The 20,199-nt window shown below is 51.7% G+C and overlaps 3 protein-coding genes across 3 annotated transcripts in view; 2 read left to right on the plus strand and 1 right to left on the minus strand.

Moving 5' to 3' along the window:
• Window positions 1-1,213, plus strand: part of LOC133749920 (peroxisomal ATPase PEX1-like) — a 25,723-nt gene extending 24,510 nt beyond the window's left edge. The window contains exon 4 of the mRNA XM_062179290.1: window positions 768-1,213. The gene's annotated coding sequence lies outside the window, so the exon portion shown is untranslated. The remainder of the gene's footprint in view (window positions 1-767) is intronic.
• The window catches only part of LOC133749408 (protein lifeguard 1-like), a 25,373-nt gene extending 17,792 nt beyond the window's left edge, over window positions 1-7,581 (minus strand). The window contains exons 1-3 of the mRNA XM_062178557.1: window positions 7,173-7,581; window positions 2,132-2,363; window positions 935-1,200 (exon numbers count right to left, since the gene is read on the minus strand). Of these exons, the coding sequence (XP_062034541.1) occupies window positions 935-1,200; window positions 2,132-2,363; window positions 7,173-7,581 (907 nt within the window). The remainder of the gene's footprint in view (window positions 1-934; window positions 1,201-2,131; window positions 2,364-7,172) is intronic.
• On the plus strand, window positions 7,530-17,711 carry GATAD1 (GATA zinc finger domain containing 1). Its single transcript, XM_062179286.1, has 5 exons — window positions 7,530-7,837; window positions 8,047-8,172; window positions 9,676-9,735; window positions 13,588-13,771; window positions 16,229-17,711. Exons 1-5 carry the CDS (start codon window positions 7,580-7,582, stop codon window positions 16,417-16,419), a joined length of 819 nt encoding a protein of 272 aa, XP_062035270.1. The 5' UTR covers window positions 7,530-7,579; the 3' UTR covers window positions 16,420-17,711.
• Window positions 17,712-20,199: the final 2,488 nt, after the last annotated feature.

The following is a 20,199-nucleotide window of genomic DNA, read 5'->3' on the forward strand; positions in this document are numbered from 1 at the left end:
CGGCACACCGGGTTCTAGTCCCGGTTGGGGCTCCGGATTCTATCCCGGTTGCCCCTCTTCCAGACCAGCTCTCTGCTATGGCCCGGGAAGGCAGTGGAGGATGGCCCAAGTCCTTGGGCCCTGCACCTGCGTGGGAGACCAGGAGAAGCACCTGGCTCCTGGCTTCGGATCAGCGAAATGTGCCGGCCACAGCAGCCATTGGAGGGTGAACTAACGGCAAAAGGAAGACCTCTCTCTCTCTCTCTCTCTTTCACTATCCACTCTACCTGTCAAAAAAAAAAAAAAAAAAAAAAAAAACTTAAGCCAGGGCACTACAGCTCACTAGGCTAATCCTCTGCCTGCGGTGCCGGCACCCCGGGTTCTAGTCCGGGTCGGGGTGCCAGATTCTGTCCCAGTGGCTCCTCTTCCAGTCCAGCTCTCTGCTGTGGCCCGGGAGTGCAGTGGAGGATGGCCCAAGTGCTTGGGCCCTGCACCTGCATGGGAGACCAGGAAGAAGCACCTGGCTCCTGGCTTCGGTTTGGCGCAGCTCCAGCCATTTGGAGCACCAGCCATTTGGGGACTGAACCAATGGAAGGAAGACTTTTCTCTCTGTCTGTCTCTCTCACTGTCTAACTCTGCCTGTCAAAAACAAAACAAAACAAAACTTAAGCCAATATTATGTTATCATCATGTATGTAGGTGAGGAACTTTTACTATCAATGACTAATTCATATTTCCAACAACAACAACAAAAAACCCAAAAGCTGTTCACCATGTGTTTGTTTTAGATTTCTGAATGCTCTGGACAGCTTGGGAACAGTCTGTTACAACAGCCCCATGTCACGTTTCAAAATAAATCATGACTGGAAAACATTAAAGACAAAATGAAATCTTTTCCAACAGTCCACATTGTGGCAGCATTGAGAATGGCGTTCGTCCTAACCTCTATTCTCACCTCTGCGGACATTGCTGTCAGAGAATGGACTGGATGAAGTCCTGTTGCTGCTCTCTGCATTGGTGTCATCTGAAATTTGTACCACGTAGCTATTCTTTGGCTCGCTGGTCTTGGAGCGTGGATTCCTCTGAGCTTCTTGTGGGTGAGTGGAAGTGGAGGGCTTGCCAGGTTTGGACTGGACGCTCTTGTCTGCTGCTTTCCGAACCAGATGCTGATAATCTCCGGCACTAAAGTCTATCGGTCCACTCACCTCCACGTCCATCTTCCTGGAGAGAGAGAATTGTCAGTCACATCCCTATGATGCTACCTTTACAACCGCAGCATCCTCCTAGCATTAGATGATGCTTTCTGAATTTGCACTGCCTTGGCTCAATGCCTACCATGTTGGTGCTTAACAATCACTTGTTGAATGAGTGATGAACAAATACTTTTTAACATGAGGCCTCTAGAATAAACACACAACCCTGGGGGCCAGCACTGTGGCCGTAGCAGGTAAAGCCGCCTCCTGCAGTGCCAACATACCACGTAAGCGCCGGTTTGAGTCCCGGCTGCTCCACTTCTTGTCCAGCTCTCTGCTATGGCCTGGGAAAGCATTAGAAGATTGTTCAAGTCCTTGGACCATGAGGAAGTTCATGGCATAGTTCGTTATTTATGAATGCAGAAAATTTAAAACAATCCAAGTACCATCAGCATGGAAGTGGTTAAATTAATTTGGCACAGGAAAATGCAGATAAATATGGATTGGTGTGGAAGGTTGATTGTGATAGACTTTTTCAGTTTAAAAAAAGATTAGAGAGTGATATTTAGTAAGATCACATTAATGTTTCATACACACACACACACACAGACTGGGAAGATAGACTACGTCATCTCCAGGGTTGGAGAGGACACTATGAAGTGTATGAACTTTTACAGTGAGCAGTTATTACTTACATAATAACAAAAAAGCACATACATTTTGAAGAGGAGAGGCAGTCTTTCCCTTTTGGCTGAAGCCTGGAGCCCCTCCGAGGAAAGCGATCCTCACTCAATACAAGGCAGCACTGGAAGAAATTCAAACTCCCAGTGGTCTCTCCCCACTGCATCCTGCACACCAGCAGGGGAGGGCAGCACGGTGGCCAAAGTGCTCAGAAACAATGAACAAAAGGGCAGCCACACTTTCCTCCTGAAACTCCAGCTGACTGGTGCCTGACTCACAAAAGGAGACTCTCACCAGGCTTCTGGGTGCCTGGCCACCCAAAGAACGGGCAGGCGCTGGGGCTGGGGCTGGGGCTGGGGCTGGCAGCAAAGTTCTGAGCGACAGTTAGGGTAGTGGCAGTTGGAGCATGGGGTGGGCTGGGGCCCCTGCTGCCTGGGAGACGGGCTCTTAGGTCCAGCCCACTGTGTGGAGCCTCACACTGGTCAAACAGCTGCACCAGTGCCCTGTGTGCTGCGTGTCAGGGACACCTACGTCCAAATCGCCAAGCCAATGCCATCTCGGGGAACAAGAGGCTCCCAGGGCCTGGCGTCCTCACAGCCCTACCCAAACCCGTGTCATCTATTTCTCCCAAGCACGATGCTCAGGAAACTCCACCTGGGGCCCCATCAGAGTCCCCACACAGTGATTTCAAATAAGCAAGGCTCACTTAGGACAAGGCCGATGCTGGTTTTTCTGGTGGAGATGGTGATAGTTGTTTCCATGGTGTGGAGAGATCGCTACTGAGGACTGCGGGCCGTGGAGCAGCCATGAAGGGCCTGACTCTAGCTGCCTGGTGGGAGAAGTCAGACGACTGGAGCCATGGGCAGCTGATATGAGCCCTTCTTCCTGGGAATTCTAGACAGGGCGAGCAACGTGCGGATGAGGGGTCGATGCTGAGTATAGGCCACGCTCACTCATTCAATTGCTCCTTTGTGACAGCTACAGGGAAGGGGCGGAGGAGAGGCAGAAGCAAGGAGGAAAGCCCACAGTGAGCTGGAGGGAGCCTGAGCAGGGAGGGTGAGAAATGACTGCATGGTGCATTTTCATAAGACACTTAGCCTTCGTGCAGCCATGATACTGCCTCAGTGGTGTGTGGGCCAGAGGGTTGGGAGAACCCCACAGGAGGTCACCTGCTGAGCTTGCTTTGCACACTGTGCACCATCTGTTATCTTTGTTAGCTTCAGCAGCTCTGTAATCTGCTGGTACACCGTGCTCTCAAAGCTTAGGCGCCGCGTCCAGTTTGTGTTGTGCCTCTAAGTTGCCCAGCCCATGAAGAACTGGGGAAGGGACCTCTGCGTGGTAGGGACAGAGCAGCTGAGTCTGTGATGGAGGTGCCTGTTTCTACCTGCTGGTCTCCGCGTTGTAGCCCGGCCAACAGTAAATGTCTCCCTTTCTGCTTCCTTCATATTTCTGAGCCCATCCTTTGGTAGGTAGGTGGTCTCAGGTGGGCTTGCTTCCCACAGGAGGAGGTTAGCAGAGGGGAAAGGAAGGAAGAGCTACAAAGGGAACAGCTATGGTTTTTTAAAATATTTATTTATTTATTTATTTGAAACAGTTACACAGAGAGAGGAGAGGCAGAGAGAGAGATCTTCCATCTGCTGGTTCACTCCCCAACTGGCCACAATGACCAGAGCTACGCTGATCCGAAGCCAGGAGCCAGGTGCTTCTTCCAGGTCTCCCACGCGGGTGTAGGGGCCCAAGGACTTGGGTCATCTTCTACTGCTTTCCCAGACCATAGCAGAGAGCCGGATTGGAAGTGGAGCAGCCAAGATTCAAACCAGCGCCCATAAGGGGTACTGGCACTGCAAGCGGTGGCTTTGCCCTCTACACCATAGCGCCGGCCCCAAGGGGACAGCTATGTTTAAGGCTTTGGGACATTTGGGTGGGTCTGAACCTGATTCTCAAAAGATGGCTGGGTTTCAGACCTGAAGCCTTGGGAGGAAGCACACTCCAGGCAAGGACAACGTCCTGAGCCACGGTCCCGGGTGGGAGCCAGGAACACAAGCTCCACACGGAAAGTGCCAGTCGCCTGGTCAGGTTGCGACATGAAAGGTGTGGGAGAGAGGGCGCCTTGTAACCTCCTGAGGCAGGAGAGAAGTTGGTGAGAATGACCTCTCCCCTGTCTTGGCTTTTTTTTTTTTTTTTTAAGATTGACTTATTTATTTGAAAGAGTTACAGAGAAGGAGAGAGGCAGAGGCAGAGAGAGAGAGAGAGAGAGAGAGAGAGAGATCCATCCACTGATTTTTTCTCAAAATGGCTGCAATGGCAGGGGCTGGGCCAGGCTAAAGCCAGGAGCCAGGAGCTTCATCCAGACCTCCCACATGAGTGCAGGGGCCCAGGGACTTGGGCCATCCTTCTATGCTTTCCCAGGCACAGTAGCAGGGAGCTGGATCAGAAGTAGAGTGACCGGGACTTGAACCAGTGCCCACATGGGATGCCAAGGCTGCAGGCAGCAACTTCACCCACTATGCTGCAGTGCTGGCCCCACCTAGGCCGTCAGCCCTGACCCTTCCTGCAGGTCCTCAGGTTTCACAGCATCTTTCCTGTCCAGGTCCCACCGTCTCTATAGTTTGTGGGTGTTTATCGGCAACTCAAGTTAATTGCATTTCTGTATTTTTGGGAAAAAAAGTAATTAACCTGATTTAAGTGATTCTGTGTCAGGAGTGTGAAAAGTGACTTGACCACAGTGTCTCATTGTGGGCTATGGTCTGGGTGTGTTCCTCAAAGCCACGTGTAAGAGATCTGACTGCCGATGTGATAATACTAAGTATTAATCCTCTGTCCCTCTCAGAGTGTGCATTAGCAGAAAACTAGAATCAAGTGTGAGCTGGGATTCGAATCCATGGACTTCTCTATGGGATGTGAGTGTCCCAAGTGGCACCATAACCACTGGACCAAACTCTCACCCATGTCGTGTCCCTCCCTCCCTCCCTCCCTCCCTCCCTTCTTTCATTCTTCTAACAAATTTATTTATTTATTTATTTGTTGTGCTGTTTGAGAGGCAGAGAGAGAGAGAGTGCGCAAGAGAGAGAGTGAGAGAGAATCTTCCATCTGCTGGTTCAGTCCACAAATGGGTACAACAGCCAGAGATGGGCCGATCTGAAGTCAGGAGCCAGGAGCTTCCTCCAGGTCTCCCACGTGGGTGTCAAGCACTTGGGCCATCTCTGTAGCTTTTTCCAGGCACATTGGCAGGGAGCTGGAGTGGAAGTGGAGCAGCTGGGACTTGAACCAGCGCCTACGCAAACGCGGGCAGCAGCCCTACCCACCACACCACAGTGCTGGCCCAAGTTCTGTGTCTTGGCCTGAGAATTAAACAAGATTAACAGGAGAAAAGTATCACACTTTATTTCATATTTTTATGTGCACAAGAAACTTTATGAGGAAATAAAGACTAATAGAAGCTGTTAGGCTCTGAAACTTATATATACCCTTTAAACAAAGAATGATCAATTGTGGGACAGAGCGGGTTGGGCAAAGGCTGGTAAACTGTGGGACCATGACTAGGAAATACACAGGGGAAACTAGGGGAGAATAGGGTTACAAATTGTAGTGAGGTTTGGTTTGTGGATTCAACTCAGCATCAGCTCTGTCTCTGACAACAAGAATATTCTCTTCTTGGAACAGGGAGCACTTGATGCCACTCCATTGCTTTCAACCCCAAATAGTCAGCACATTGAGATGGCGTATCGGGCAAGGGCGTGCTCTGAGCCTCTCAGTGTTGCTCTGACCTTCGCCATTGCTCTCTGCACCTCCTTCCCCTAACACCCAGGGCTGGCGTTTCCTTTTACTGTTGGCAAGACACAGACTTAGAGTGAAGATGACTGAGCCACAACCCTTTGTGCTCCAGCACCCTGCCCGGAGGCGGTGGCCAGAGAAGCTGTGATGGCAGTGGTCCAAGTTGCAGCCCTTCCGTTGATCATCAATTAATAGTAAGATAGGGTTGTAACTCACTCCAGGGTTGTTGTAGGTCCCCAGCCATTGCACTGCAGGTTCTTGCCCATGTGAGAAGGAACTCTAAGCAGAGACATAAGCGCAAGAAAGGGAGCAGATGTGAAGGAGAGATGTGCGCCATGAGGAAAATCGAGTGTCCTCTTCCGTCCAGCAGTCCCCTTTATCGAGTAGCAGGTGACGCCCTAATTGAATACACAGCGGGGTGGGGCTCCGCGTGTGTGCTGTCCTCTGGGAAGCTTTCATGGCGTCTCCACGTGGCGCTCAGTGCACACTTTCCTGTCCTGGCGTCTTTGTGCGGGAGGAGGCTGTAGTGCATGGTGGGAAAGCACGTGTGTTGAACTGGTATGCAGGGGGCGGAGTCAGGGGTGCTGGGCTAGAAACTGTTGGACACCCCTCAGCCCCTTGGTTCCCTGACTGCCTGCCCAGCCCACACCAATGAGCACTAAGTAAGCACTAAGTAAGATCTCCTGATGTCACAGTTCCAATAGATGGCCCCCGCCCACAGCTATTTTTTAAGATTTCGCCAGCGATACCAAGTCCAGGAAACCCAGGATCATGAAGAGGGTGTGTACCCACTGTTCTGCCAAGTGAGGCTCCTTTCTCTTGGAGGCTGCACTGACCAGCGTTCTTAGAGAAGTAGCTTCTCTGGATTAGCTCCGTGCTGCAGGTTAAGCCACCACTTGCAACACCTGCCTCCCATACTGAGCACTGGTTGGAGGCCCAGCTGCTCTGCCTCCGATCAAGCCTCCTGTTAATGCACCTGGGAAGGCAGAAGATGGTCCAAGCATATGGGTGGCCGCTACCCATGTAGGGAACCGGGATGGAATTCTGGCATCCTGGCTTCAGCCTGGCCCAGCCCTAGCTGTTGTGGCCAGCTGTTGATTCTCCAGTGTGGTCCTGGGTCTGCAAGGTTGCAAAATTGTTTCCCAACAATAGGAAGTTGGTTGTTCACCTTGTCTACCCTCTCACTGGTGTAGTATTCAGAGGCTAGAGGGCAAACAATGGCATCATCGCACAATGGCTGAGGTCTGTGTGCTTGTCACCTCAGGCTTGAAAATGTCCCTCTTAACATCTGATACCTAAATGTCCATGAATAGAGCCCACATAAACAAAACAATGGGGAAGGGAGGGAGGCAACTGATGAATTTAATTTAAATAATTTATTTTTAACTGACAAATTTTTACAGAAGGGTCCTGAGTCAGACTGCCAGGTTCAACAAATAAAAATACAGGACTCCAGATAATTTTGAATTTAAGATCGACTACTACTGCATGGGATGTAGTCACACTAAAAAGTTACTCTTTTTTAATGTGAAATCCGAATTTTACCAGTCATCGTGTATTTTATGGCAGGCCTTCTTAAACCAAAAAGCTTGAGGCTCGCGCCCCCTAGCGACAGCAAGCTGAACTGCAGAGAGCCCCACTTCCTGCGGGGCAGCACTTCCGGCCAGGGGCTCGGGCTGCCTGCGCGTCGCCCCGCCCCTTGCCGGAAGCCGCTGGGGGCCGCGGCCCGGCTGCCCTCGCTGGCCAGGCCCCGCCGGTTCCCCGGGCCTGGTGCTGGGTGCGGAGCCGGCGGGACGCGCGTCCAGAGGGGAGCGGCCCGGGCCCGGGCCCTGCGTGGGCAGCCCGGCATCGTCGCCCTCGCCTGGAGTGGCGGACCGACCAGCGGGCGGCCGGGGCCGGCGGCCGCCATTCCCGTGTCGCTGCGCCCTCGGGGGCCGCCGGCGCCGGCCGCCATGCCGCTGGGCCTGAAGCCCACCTGCAGCGTCTGCAAGACCACGTCGTCCTCCATGTGGAAGAAGGGCCCGCAGGGGGAGATTCTCTGCCACCACTGCACGGGCCGGGGCGGCACGGCCGGCGGGGGCGGCGGCGCGGGGCCGGCCGGAGCGGCTGGGGGCGGCGGCGGCGGCGGCGGCGGCGGCTTCGGCGCGACCACCTTCGCCAGCACGTCGGCCGCCCCTCCGCAGAGCAACGGCGGCGGGGGCGGCAAGCAGGTGAGCTCGGCGGCCCGTCGGGCGCGAGGAAATCCGGAGCCCTGGCGCAGCGCCCCCGGGGACGAGGCCGAGCGCAGGCTGCGGGGTCGGGTGCGGGGGCGGCGGCCCGCGCCTGGGGTCTTCGTGGGCTCGGAGCCCGGCGCGGGACGGAGAGGTGTAAATGGACGCCTGGGAGCGGGCCCTGGTAACTGCGTTCTTTGTTTACGCAGAGTAAGCAGGAAATCCACCGGAGGTCTGCTCGGCTGAGAAACACTAAATACAAGTCCGCTCCAGCGGCCGAAAAGAAAGTGTCCACCAAAGGCAAAGGGAGAAGGCATATTTTTAAATTAAAAAACGTAAGTCGCGCGTGGACGGTGCCCCCGGCACGGCGTGGCGTGTGCGCGCACCGTGCATGCTGCCTCTGCCTGCGGGTCTCGCCGTTGCGCCCGGGCTCTGCTCCTGGGAGCCCGCAGGTGGTTCTGGGGATCGCCCAGGCTTCCCCACACGGGTGGCCTCTGCTGCCGGAGGGTTGTCGTCTGTAAAGTTAGTAACGCCCTAATTACAACAGGGGAGTCTAAAAGGGCCGGCGGCAGTGTGGCTGTCAGTTGGGAGGGCGTGCTGGTCGGAGTCTGGGCTGCTCCTCCTGCATTGATTGCAGAACGAGGGCTGGGATGGCGGGACCCAGGGGTCAGGGGCTCCATCCTCCCATCCCACGTGGGTGGCAGGGACACTTGAGCCGTCGCCCGCGGCTTCCCAGCATGTGCGTTAGCAGGAGCCGCTGAGGCTGGAGCGGGCACTCGGATCCGGGATGGCCGGCCCCGCTGCAGCTTAGCCTGAGCTGCAACACAACGGCCATTGTTTTAATTTTAAGAACCGGACTGCGTTCTCTCTGATGCGGTCATTATCTGTTTCTGCATTTCCTTTCTTCGAGCATAGGACCAACATAGATTTGGAGAGGCTTGGTTTCTGTGTGGCGTAGAAGCACGTTTCAGCGTTTCAGCGTAGGGCATTCAGCGGTTGGTAGAAGGCGGTGGATGACTAAGAAAGCCCAAGAACGTCCCTAAAGCTGTAGCTGAGGCTGGCGGCACAGTTGCTGCCCCTGATGTCACCAGCTCCATAGGTGGGATGGGAAAGGTGTCCAGGAGATTCTGACTCTGAATCCGCTGCACTGTTTTTTATAACTTATGTTCTTTTTATTTATTTATTTTTAACAGGCAGAGTTAGAGAGAGAGAGACAGACAAAAACAAAGGTCTTCCTTCCATTGGTTCACCCCCAAATGGCCGCTACTGCCAGCACGCTGCGCTGATCCGAAGCCAGGAGCCAGGTGCTTCTCCTGGTCTCCCATGGGGTGCAAGGCCCAAGCACCTGGGCCATCCTCCACTGCACTCCCGGGCCACAGCAGAGAGCTGGCCTGGAAGAGGGGCAACAGGGACAGAATCCGGTGCCCCGACCGGGACTAGAACCCAGTGTGCCAGCGCCGCAGGCGGAGGATTAGCCAAGTGAGCCGCGGCGCCAGCCTATAACTTACGTTCTGTCGTGCTCAGGCTGCTGGAGCCAGTCCGTGGTTGTAGTTGGTGTTTAGTGAATCCGGAAGGGCTTTGTGTCAGTCTCGGCGGCAGAGGCAGAAGCTCTAAGAGTTCCTCTGCAGTTTTGAGCCCAGTGGTAGCAGAGACAGTGAAAGAACCCAGACTGCGTCACCACGACGCCCAGGCAGCCGTGCGCCATTCGGTTGCTGTTCTTGTCCCCAGACAGCGAACGCGAGTATTCCTCAAGCCACGGACCCTCGCGTATGACTGGAAAATGTTTGTGCACAGACGTGCTATGAGCGCACTGACGTTTTCACTTTCACTTTCCGTAGCCCATCAAAGCTCCCGAGTCGGTCTCCACCGTAATCACTGCAGAGTCCATCTTCTACAAGGTGAGCTGCAGGGGCGTGGCGTTTCAGGGTCCGAGTGCTGACCGAGGCCGAGGTGGTGGGAGGTAGCGCTTTATCCTGGACCCACATGCGCGGAGCCCTAGGGAGCTCAAGTGGCTCCTTTTTCTTGTTAGCCCACAATCTGTATGGCTAAAAACAAGTCTGTATGCAGACAAACATCCCTATTTCTAGCATTTCATACATTGCCAATAGTGAGTAGAGTGGCCAGCGTTTAATGCCTGCGGGCTGTGTATCGGGTGCTGAGCGTTATTTCAAGGTCTGCTCTATGGGCTGGGTGTTGTTATCCTTGCTTTATGAATGAGCACCCTGGGCACAGAGAGGCTTACTAACTTGTGTTAGATCACGCGACCCAGCGAGTGAAATGCCAGCGCCTGACCGCACACCTCCCAGTGTTAGCAAGTGGCTGTGTGACTGTGCTAGGACCAGACTGTTCCTGCCTGTATAGAAGAGGGACCACAGATAGTAACCGTCTTGTCGGTCGAGTGAGCTCATGGGTTTTTAGCATTTAACAGAGTAAACCCTCACGTCTTCAAACTTCTGCATACTTTCCTTGCTGGACGAACATACAGTTGACAGGAACCCCTGGGAATTGTGATAACAGGTCCCACCTGCCCCTCCACCAGTGTCTTCGTGACCTGTGTCTCAGTGGAGCGTCACGGGGGACTTGCCATCCCAGGCGTCAGTACTTGAGTAGCATGTGGTCAATAGTCACAGAAGCGCACGTGCTGTGCTCAGGTGTTGCAGAGGCTGTCACGGCACCGTGGTGGCCTGCGGCCGCTGAACTACAACCCAGTGAAGCGTCTCGAGGGAGCCACATGGGATCCGTCCCGGACGATGGCCCAGGGTGGTGAAGCGAGCTCCCTGGAGCATGCTGGGAGAGGCTCAGCAAACTTGGGGTACTGTGTTGTATGGATGCCTTTTTTCTCTCCCAGCAAATGAGGGGATGCCTTAGCTCAAGTGGCTCAGTTGTGTTTGTTGTGACATACATGTCCACAACGCATGCCATTAAATCACCTACCGTGTGCTGTTGGAAACGGTTTCACTGAGACATTGTCTCGGCATCGCAGTTCCGCTTTCACACTGTTACATATTTTGGATGAAGAGTCATGCACGTGTGTGTGACGGCCTGTGCTAAACCAGTACAGTCATTTGTAATTCGGGAGTAGTGATTATACCGTGGACAAAGCATTAGGTACCTTAGAACTTGCCAGTGGTGGCTGGGAGAGAGGACCAGCTGATGGTGGTCGTGAGCCGTCAGTAGCAGGCCCACTCACATTGCCTGAGCAGTCGTCGTGGTCCAGATGTGACAGTCCCTCTCAGACCCTGGATGAGCGGCATGCTGGGAGAGCGCAGGCCTGTCGGCCATTCCTGTTGCAGCTCGGTTACTGCGGGTCTTCAGTGTCATGTTTGTGGTGAGGCACATACGCCAGCCTCTGTTCCTGTTCCAGAGAACACAGTGATGAACCTCACTCCGTTGGTGCGAGTGAGGACAGTGTGACCTGTTGAGCACTACACACACCTGAGGAAACTCTGAGCGTCAAGGGTTTAGAGCAGCCATTGTGGATGTCCAGAGATGAGACGAGGGACTGGCGTGTAGTGCCACAGTTCAGCCGGCACTTGGGATTCCCATAGCCTGTATCAGAGTACCTGCTTTTGAGGCCTGGCTACTCTGTTTCTGATCCAGTTTTCTTCCAGTGCACACCCTGGAAGATAGCAGGTGATGGCTCAAGTACTTACAGAGAGAAAGGTCTTCCTTTTCCGTTGGTTCACCCCCAAATGGCCGCTGTGGCCGGCGCACCGCGCTGATCCAAAGCCAGGAGCCAGGTGCTTCTCCTGGTCTCTCATGCGGGTGCAGGGCCCAAGCACTTGGGCCACCCTCCACTGCATTCCCAGGCCACAGCAGAGAGCTGGCCTGGAAGAGGAGCAACCGGGACAGAATCCGGCGCCCCGACCGGGACTAGAACCGGGGTGCCGGTGCTGCAGGCGGAGGATTAGCCTAGTGAGCCGCGGCGCAGGCAGCTCAAGTACTTGAGCCCCTGCATCCACGTGTGAGACCCAGATAAAGCTCCTAGCTCCTGGTTTCAGCCTGGCCGTTGGCCATTTGACAAGTGAACCAGTGGATGGAAGATTTTCTCTTTCTTCCCCCATTCCCATTTCAAATAAAAATGAAAATAAATTTAAAAACTTGTAAAAAGATTTATTTATTTGAAGTCAGTTATAGAAAAGGAGAAGCAGAGAGCACGAGTGAGCACATGCTTCCATCCACTGATTGACTCCCCAGATGGCCACAACAGCCAGGACTGGATCAAGTCAAAGCCAGGAGCTTCATTCAGGTCTCCCACGTGGGTGCAGGGGCCCAACCACTTGGGCCACCCTCTGCTGCTTTCCCAGGTGCATTAGCAGGGAGCTGGATTGGAAGTGGAACAGCTGGGACTTGAACCAGTGCCCATATGGGATGCAGGCGCTACGGTGGCATCTTTTTTTTAAGATTTATTTATTTATTTGAAAGAGTTACACAGAGGAGAGGAGAGGCAGCGAGAGAGAGGTCTTCCATCTGCTGGTTCACTCTCCCAATTGGCTGCAACTGCCGGAGCTGCGCCGATCCCAAGTCAGGAGCCAGGAGTTTCTTCTGGGTTTCCCATGCGGGTGCAGGGGCCCAAGCATTTGGGCCATCTTCTGCTGCTTTCCCAGGCCATAGCAGAGAGCTGGAGTGGAGGTGGAGCAGCTGGGTCTGGAACCGGTGCTCGTATGGGATGCCGGCGCTTCAGGCCAGGGCTTTAACCCACTGTGCCACAGCACTGGCCCCTACAGGTGGCATTTGTCTGCTGTGCTACAGCATCAGCCCCTGATAAATAAAATAAAAATTTTAAGGGGAGATTGTTTGATTCAAGAGCCAGGGAAGAAGATGTGGATGGAAGGCAGAGGTGTAGGAAGCATTAACACCGATGTGTGTAGCTATGTTATTTGGGTGTAACATGGATAAGACACAAGGCCTTGAATGCCAGAAATGCCAGTAGTTGCAGCGTGGGGTGGTGTGAAACTCACAGAGAGCAGAGGCGGCGGGCAGCAGCAAGTTTAGAAAATGGACAGTACGTTGAGCGTAAACATGTCCTGGAGTCGTTACTGTCACAAGTTTCTGTCATTCCTTTGGTTTGAACTGAATGGTATCTGTTTTCTTGGAGTGGGTGGTTGGAGTGGGAGGTGTGCAGAGTCTGTTCTCAGAGGTACGCGCTGGTGTCCGGGCAGCACAGAGAGGCCGGGGTGCTGGCATAGGAGCCGCAGCTGCAGTGTCCCCCTTCAGAGCCTTCAGCGGGTCTCTGCCTTTCCACAGCTCCGTGACTGTGGCGCTGTGGTGGCGGGCCCAGCACCCAGGGTGGCCCTCCCCGTGGCCGTGCTCTGTGGCTGTCAACGAGGGCTCCTCCGTGTGCCAGGCGTTCTGGCTGCCATGGAGGATGCTGGGATGCAGGAGGATGTGCAGGATGGTGGTGGAGGTCCCGTGAAGTCTGTGCCTCAGGCTTGCTCTTGCTGTGAACCTAAAACTGCTCCCAACAAATGGAGGCTGGCTTTTCTTCAAGACAGCACTGCTGTGGTACACCATCAAAGTACTTTTTTGAATGCACTTTGTTCCAGATGCAAATGATCACATATGCCTTGCATATTTGTTTCTGATTTCTTTAAATCATTTTAGAATTGGTTTCAAGTGTATAAACATGGACGTTGAACCATCTCAAAGACCTTTTATTGACCACTTTAAACTTCGATGTTAAGGCAGGTTTTACTTATTCAGGGCTGTGATGCTGTTCTTTAGTGATGGGATACTCCTCCTCCTCCCAGGGTGTGTATTACCAAATTGGCGACGTGGTTTCTGTGATCGATGAGCAAGATGGAAAGCCCTACTACGCTCAGATCAGGGGTTTCATCCAGGACCAGTACTGCGAGAAGAGTGCAGCTCTGACGTGGCTCATTCCCACTCTCTCCAGCCCCAGAGACCGGTTTGATCCTGCATCCTATATCATAGGTGAGTTTGACACTCAGAACAGCTTCTTGAACTTGGCTGAGTCTCCAGTATCATACGAAAGAGTGGATTAGGCTTTTTGGGCTGCTGTGACAAAATGCCACGGACTGGATGGCTTAAGCAGTGGGAATTTGGTTTTCCACTGTTCTGGAGTCTGGAATTCAAGATCCAGGTGCAGCCAGGGTTGGTTTCTGGGGAAGGCTTCCCTCCTGGCTTGCAAGTGTTTTTTTTAAAAGACTTATTTATTTGAAAGAGTTACAGAGAGGTAGAGACAGAGATCTTCCATCCACTGGATCACTCCCCAGATGGTTGCAATGGCTGGAGCTGAGCTGATCAGAAGCCAGGAGCTTTTTCTGGGTTGCCCATGTAGGTACAGGGGCCCAGGTCCCCGGACCATCCTCTGCTGCTCTCCCAGGTGCACTAGCAGGGAGCTGGTTCAGAAGTGGAGCAGCCAGGACTCGAACCAGTGCCCATTTGAGATGCTGGCGCTGCAGGCTGGGCTTTGTCAGTGCACCACAGCACTGGCTGTAGGTGAACGCTTTGTTGCCATCTCCCCTCAGGGCTTTTCCTCTGTGTGTGCACGTTGTGGGAGAGCTCCTGTCAGATGAGGGTCCTGCTCCTGTGACTTCGTTTCACCCTAGTTACCTCCTGGAAGGTCCCAGCTCCAAATGCCATCATGTTGAGGATTAGGGCTTTCCCATGGGATTTTGTGTGGGGACACAGCAGTCGACACCAGCAGCAGAAACACGGGAGCATCATTGAGTACAAAGAGAGTAGAGGGCTGTGCAGAAGGTACGAGGGGCATTTAATGGAGCTGAGGTTTGAGGCCATCAGCTGTTCCAAGTTAGAGCATTGTCACCTACTCAGAAGTAATGTGGAGAGGGCTTTTCTGAGTGGCCCAGGTGTACGGAAAGAACTTACTGCTGAGGAACGAGGATGTTTGAGTTTCTTGTAACCATGTATTCAACAATAATTTTAAAGGGGCCAGTGCTGTGGCGTAGCAGGTAAAACTGCCGCCTGCAGCACTGGCATCCCATATGGGCGCCAGTTCAAGTCCTGGCTGCTCCACTTCCGATCCAGCTCTCTGCTATGGCCTGGGAAAGCAGTAGAGGATGGCCCAAGTGCTTGGGCCCCTAAACGCACGTTGCAGCCATCTGGGGAGTGAACCAGTGTACGGAAGACTTCTCTGTCTCTGCCTCTGCTTCTCTGTTAACTCTGCCTTTCAAATAAATTTTAAAAATCTTAAAAAAATAGCAGTTTTTGAAAGAATTATTCCAGATATTTCTGAAATATTACAGGGGTCAGTGGGTCTCCCTCTGCACGTGGCACGTGTCATCCTAGATATCCTTTTAGAGCATATCGCTGTTGAGAGTTGAAATGTCAGCTCCTGCACTTTTATGAAGTTCAAGGCTGCCAAGAGACTGAGGATGGTTTTTGACATAGACTTAAACAAAGTTACTGATTAATACAAGTTTGAAAGTATTCAGATTTTTTTTTTTAAGATTTATTTTAGGGGGCCAGCACCGTTGCTCACTTGGTTAATCCTCCGCCTGTGGCGCCAGCATCCCATATGGGCACCAGGTTCTAGTCCCGGTTACTCCTCTTCCAGTCCAGCTCTCTGCTGTGGCCCAGGCAGGCAGTGGAGGATGGCCCAAGTGCTTGGACCCTGTACTCGCATGGGAGACCGGGGGGGAGGTGCCTGGCTCCTAGCTTTGGATTGGCGCAGTGCGCCTGCCGTAGTGCCCATTTGGGGGGTGAGCCAGCGGAGGGAGGACCTTTCTCTCTGTCTCTCTCTCTCACTGTCTAATTCTGCCTCTAAAAAAAAAAAAAAAAAAAAAAAAAGTTAATCCTGAACTTCTTAGTTTTCCTCTAATTACTATGCATTATCTTTGCATTCTAAGGAAACAAACGTATAAATGGTTTCTCAGAACACCAGGGACAAGTAATAGCACTGTTACTCAGCTGCAGGTACAGTAGACACAGCAGTGGCCTTTGCTTCAGTACTGCAGGGCCCAGCAGGGTAGAGGCGTGCCACCCCTGCCTGGTCCCCAGGGTCTGATGTCACAGCACCTCCACCTTTGGCAAGGTCCCTAATCTCTGTCTTGCCTCACTTTCCTCCCGTGGGAAATGGGAACAGCGCTAGTGCCTCCCTCAGGGATGTGCTGTGGAGACCTGAGACTGACTGAGAGCAGTGTGGCATCTAGCAGTAAATGCCGTCCCCAGTGCGCAGTGTCGTGTTAGAATCTGCCCTCTGTTGACTCGCTCTTTTAGGGAGGAGTCAGCTCCTTACACGGTTAGAAGAGAAAAAATGGGAGTAAACACAGAGCAGTGCCTGTCCCAGGGTCTGATGTCAGGTCACCCCCAGAGAGCATTCTCTCAGTGTCGAGGAACTTTAACGTGTTACGAAGATTGTGTATGTATAAAAGTGCATGTACTCCTCTTTCATTGGCTGCCTTCTAGGGCCAGAAGAAGATCTACCGAGGAAGATGGAGTACTTGGAGTTCGTTTGTCATGCGCCTTCCGAATATTTCAAGTCCCGGTCATCACCGTTTCCCACGGTCCCTACCAGACCTGAGAAGGGCTATATATGGACTCACGTCGGACCTACTCCTGCGATAACTATCAAGGAAACAGTTGCCAACCATTTGTAGTTGGAAACTTAGAGTGGGAGGGCGCCTGGTGTAGCAGTGAAGCTGCCAGTTGGGAAGCCCACAGCCCATATCAGAGGGCCTGGGTCCAAGGCCTGGCTCCCCTCCACATTCCGACTTGCTGCTAATGTGCACCTTGGGAGGTAGCAGGTGATGTACCCAGCAGTTATGTCCCTGCCACCCGTGTGGGAGACCCAGGTGGAGTTCCGCACTCCTGGATGTGGCCTGGCCCAACCCTGGCATTGCAGGCATTTGGAGAGAGAGCTGGCAGGTGGGAGCTCCCCACTTTGCCTGTCTCTCTCTGTGTGTATGTGTCTCTGTCTCTTAATAGGAAAAAAATAATTAGAACTGGATTTCCAGTTATCTTGTACTCATATTATTACAAGATAATGCCACATGTTTCTTTAATGAAATTTTTAGCTGGAAAAATGACTAAGTTACAGTTTTTTTCCCTACTACCCGATAATCATTATCATCTTCATTGCTGGTCATTTAAAGAATTAAGAATAGAAAATAATGGACTGTATTTGAGGTTAAATACTACCTTCTGTATGTGTGTTTTCACAGGCAGAGTCTGTAATGCCCAGGGAGACCATTAACAGCAGGTAGTATCTATTTTTTTCTCCATAATTTATTCCTGGAAACTCATCAAATGGGATTGTATTTTTCTATAAGAACAAAATATTATGGTTTAGATTTCTGAGCAGGTAAAATGTAGCTGTGACCAATAGCGTCTGGCATACAGCCACGCAAGCCTTACTTTGTGATCTAGGATGGATTTTTGGCTGCGTCAGCCATGAGTTAAGTGACTGGTGGGTGATTTTATTAGCCCAGTCTTTTTTAAACTTGTATCTACTTCTGTTGCAAACAGGCACTGTTTGCTGTGGACTCAGCCTGGACCGGACAGGCCTGCTGTCCAGAAGTGTCCAGACTTCAGCTGCAGGTCTTAGTTCACGTGCAGGTCAATGAAGTAGAGGAGCAGCAGCATGGGTGTAGTGGGAAACGGGGTGGCACACACGTGCCTCTACTATGCCGGTTGAACCAGTGTTTTTCAGTCCTGGAAAATTGGTCAGGGTCTCATCTGATCATAACAGTTTTGAGCTGAGGCACCATTCAACTGTTACCCTTTCTGCACTGGTTGGTTTGTGTTTTGGGAAGAAGCAACTGTAGACAGCTCTGTATGTAGGTGCATCTCTATTCATCACAGCTAGGGTAAAATTGACTAAATACCTTTGTATATAATTTCCTAAATGCTGTTGTTCACGATTTTGGATTAAAATGTGTTTTTCACCAAGTATTTACTTTGGACTTATTTTGATTACTTACTTCATTTAAATAACTTAAATAGAACTTTCTTCCAAATATCATGTAAATAGGAAACCCAGTGTTGTAGTCCTTAGAATTTGTAGTAAATAAACTGATCATTGGTAAGTAGTTGGTGTAGATAAATTCATCATCACTAACTAATAAAATTTAGGGAAATCAAAGAAGGGCTGATTGATAAAATGGACACTTAATATATTTGTGAAAATAAGGACATTGAGAAAAGCCATGTGTGTCATAGAGTGGGAAGTTGCCTACGGGTTGGCAGACACATGCAGTGCCTTTAAGAGCAAGATGGGTCTCTTTTTCCCTCCTCAGCAGTCCAGGATGTTCCCGCTGCTTCCTGGCCATCCCGGAGACAGCCCGGTCTGCATCCCCAACCTCGTCTCCCTCTTCCCCCGCTGTTGCCTGTGCACCCTCGCCTCCTGGCTCTGTGCCCTTGTCCTGTTGGTCCTTCCTGCTTCACCGCAGGTCGTTGGCATTTTAGTTGATAACTAGTTCATATAAATTTAGCTTTAACGCGAAATTCCACTGAAAATAGTCGAGTTGAATTTGAGATTGTTACAATCTGGGTTAGTATTAGGTTGTTTGAAAGATTATTTTAACATTGCTTTTTAAGCTGTTTAAATTGTTCTCTGATCTTATCGTGAGTATTTGAAAACATTCCAAACAGTACAGGTTCTTGGCTAGGAAAGGCTTTTCCAGGGCTGATGAGGGGCCCACATGAAGTTTGAATCACAGTTCCATCTCAGCTGTAAGGAGGTGGAATCCTGTGAACCGCGGTGGGAATGGTATTTAATGCATGTGTGTAGTGTCTGTCCATGCATCTCTCCACAGAAGGTTATACTGTGTGCTCAGAATGGCGTTGCCGTCACAGACCACCACAGGGAGAGGCATGTTGTGGATTTCATTTGGCTGCCCTGGGCACATTAAAGAATTGTGCTTGCGGCTTCCTTCCTGACAGATGTGGAAGCCATGCGTTTGTACGTCCTGGGAGGAGAATGCTTGAATTGTAATGCGCTGCGTGATGGAACAGCATACAGCCATCCAGGGTGAAAGCTGTCGATGGCGAAAGGGTCCCAGTTGGAAGGAGGAAAAGCAGAATGTGGAACTGCCTGCGGGGTGGTACCATGTGAACAGGGGTTTTCTGGAGCTATGCTTTTGTGCTTTATACTTTCTTAGGGTTTTTTATTTATTTGAAAGCAGAGAGCTGGGGGGAGATAGCTTCCATCTGTTGGTTCACTTGCCAAATTCTCTCAACAGCCAGGGCTGGGCCAGGCTGAAACCAGGAGCCAGAACTCCATTTGGGTCTCCCGCGTGGATCACAGGAACCTGAGACGTCATTTGCTGCCTCCCAGGTACGTTGGCAGAGCCGGGAGCCTTTCCCAGACATTCCAGTGGAGGCTGTGGCAGCCTAAGCAGTGGCTTCACCCACGGCGTTTATTTGCACACTGCCCACCTGGCACAGAGGGACCTCTGGTTCCTAATCTGTACATGTTTAGGATACATTACACAGCAGTACTTCTCTAACCTTTGCAAGGGGAATGAATGAAAAGCTAAGAAACTAAATTCAATGATATAATTGTTTTCCTACTCAAACTGTGATTCTAGAAAAAAAACAGTCCGTCACTTGCTGCCTCCCACAGTTTTTCCCTAGTTTTTCCTTTGTGTTTTTATTAACCCCTGGGCCAGAGGCAGGTGTAACTTCTTCAGGGCCTCCCACGTTACCTGAGTTGGAGGCTTCCAGGGTGACAGACAGGTTCACCGCCTCTCCTCTTCAAGTCTACCTTTCCAGACTGCCTGCCCTGCTAAGGCCCAGAAGCAACAGCCTGTCCCACAGTGTCTCACAGCTGTGTAAGGTAGAAATCCCTCTCATGGATCCCTTATTCTGCGTCTTCTGTCGTGGTCCTGTTTCTCTGATCCAGAATATTCTGACTGAACAGTTGCTGAGACCCCGAAGGAGAAGGTAAGGAGCAGCTGGTTTTCGTTATAAGCTGTTCAGAATTATTTAATTTTTTTTTTCTTTTTACTGTGTATATATGTTGCTTTGCTGACTGTTTTTTTAAGTGAAAAGTAATGAAGGAGATCGCATTGGGAAAGTAACAGATTGGATCATCTCAAAATCTGTACATGGAATTAGAGACCAGGCAACAAGAAGGGAAACAGCTGGCTTGTGTGGCTGTCGGCTTCGGTTCCTTGTCATGGGGGCCTCTGCGTGATTCTGCCCATGACAAGGGAGGCTGTGGGCTGCAGGACGGCAGCCCTAGTCTGTAAGCCAATCTGGAAAGAACACACCCTGACTTGTGCCACGTGCTGCTGGCCACACAGGCAAGCCTGGCACTGTGTAGAAGGGAGTTCTGGGGCAGAGACCGGGGCCTTTTTCTTTTTTTTTAAGATTTTATTTACTTGAGTGGTAGAGTTACAGACAGTATTTGTATTTGGTAGTGAACCAGTGCATGG

Source organism: Lepus europaeus, chromosome 20 (genome assembly GCF_033115175.1).
Source record: "Lepus europaeus isolate LE1 chromosome 20, mLepTim1.pri, whole genome shotgun sequence".
NCBI classification, from domain to species: Eukaryota; Metazoa; Chordata; class Mammalia; order Lagomorpha; family Leporidae; genus Lepus; species Lepus europaeus.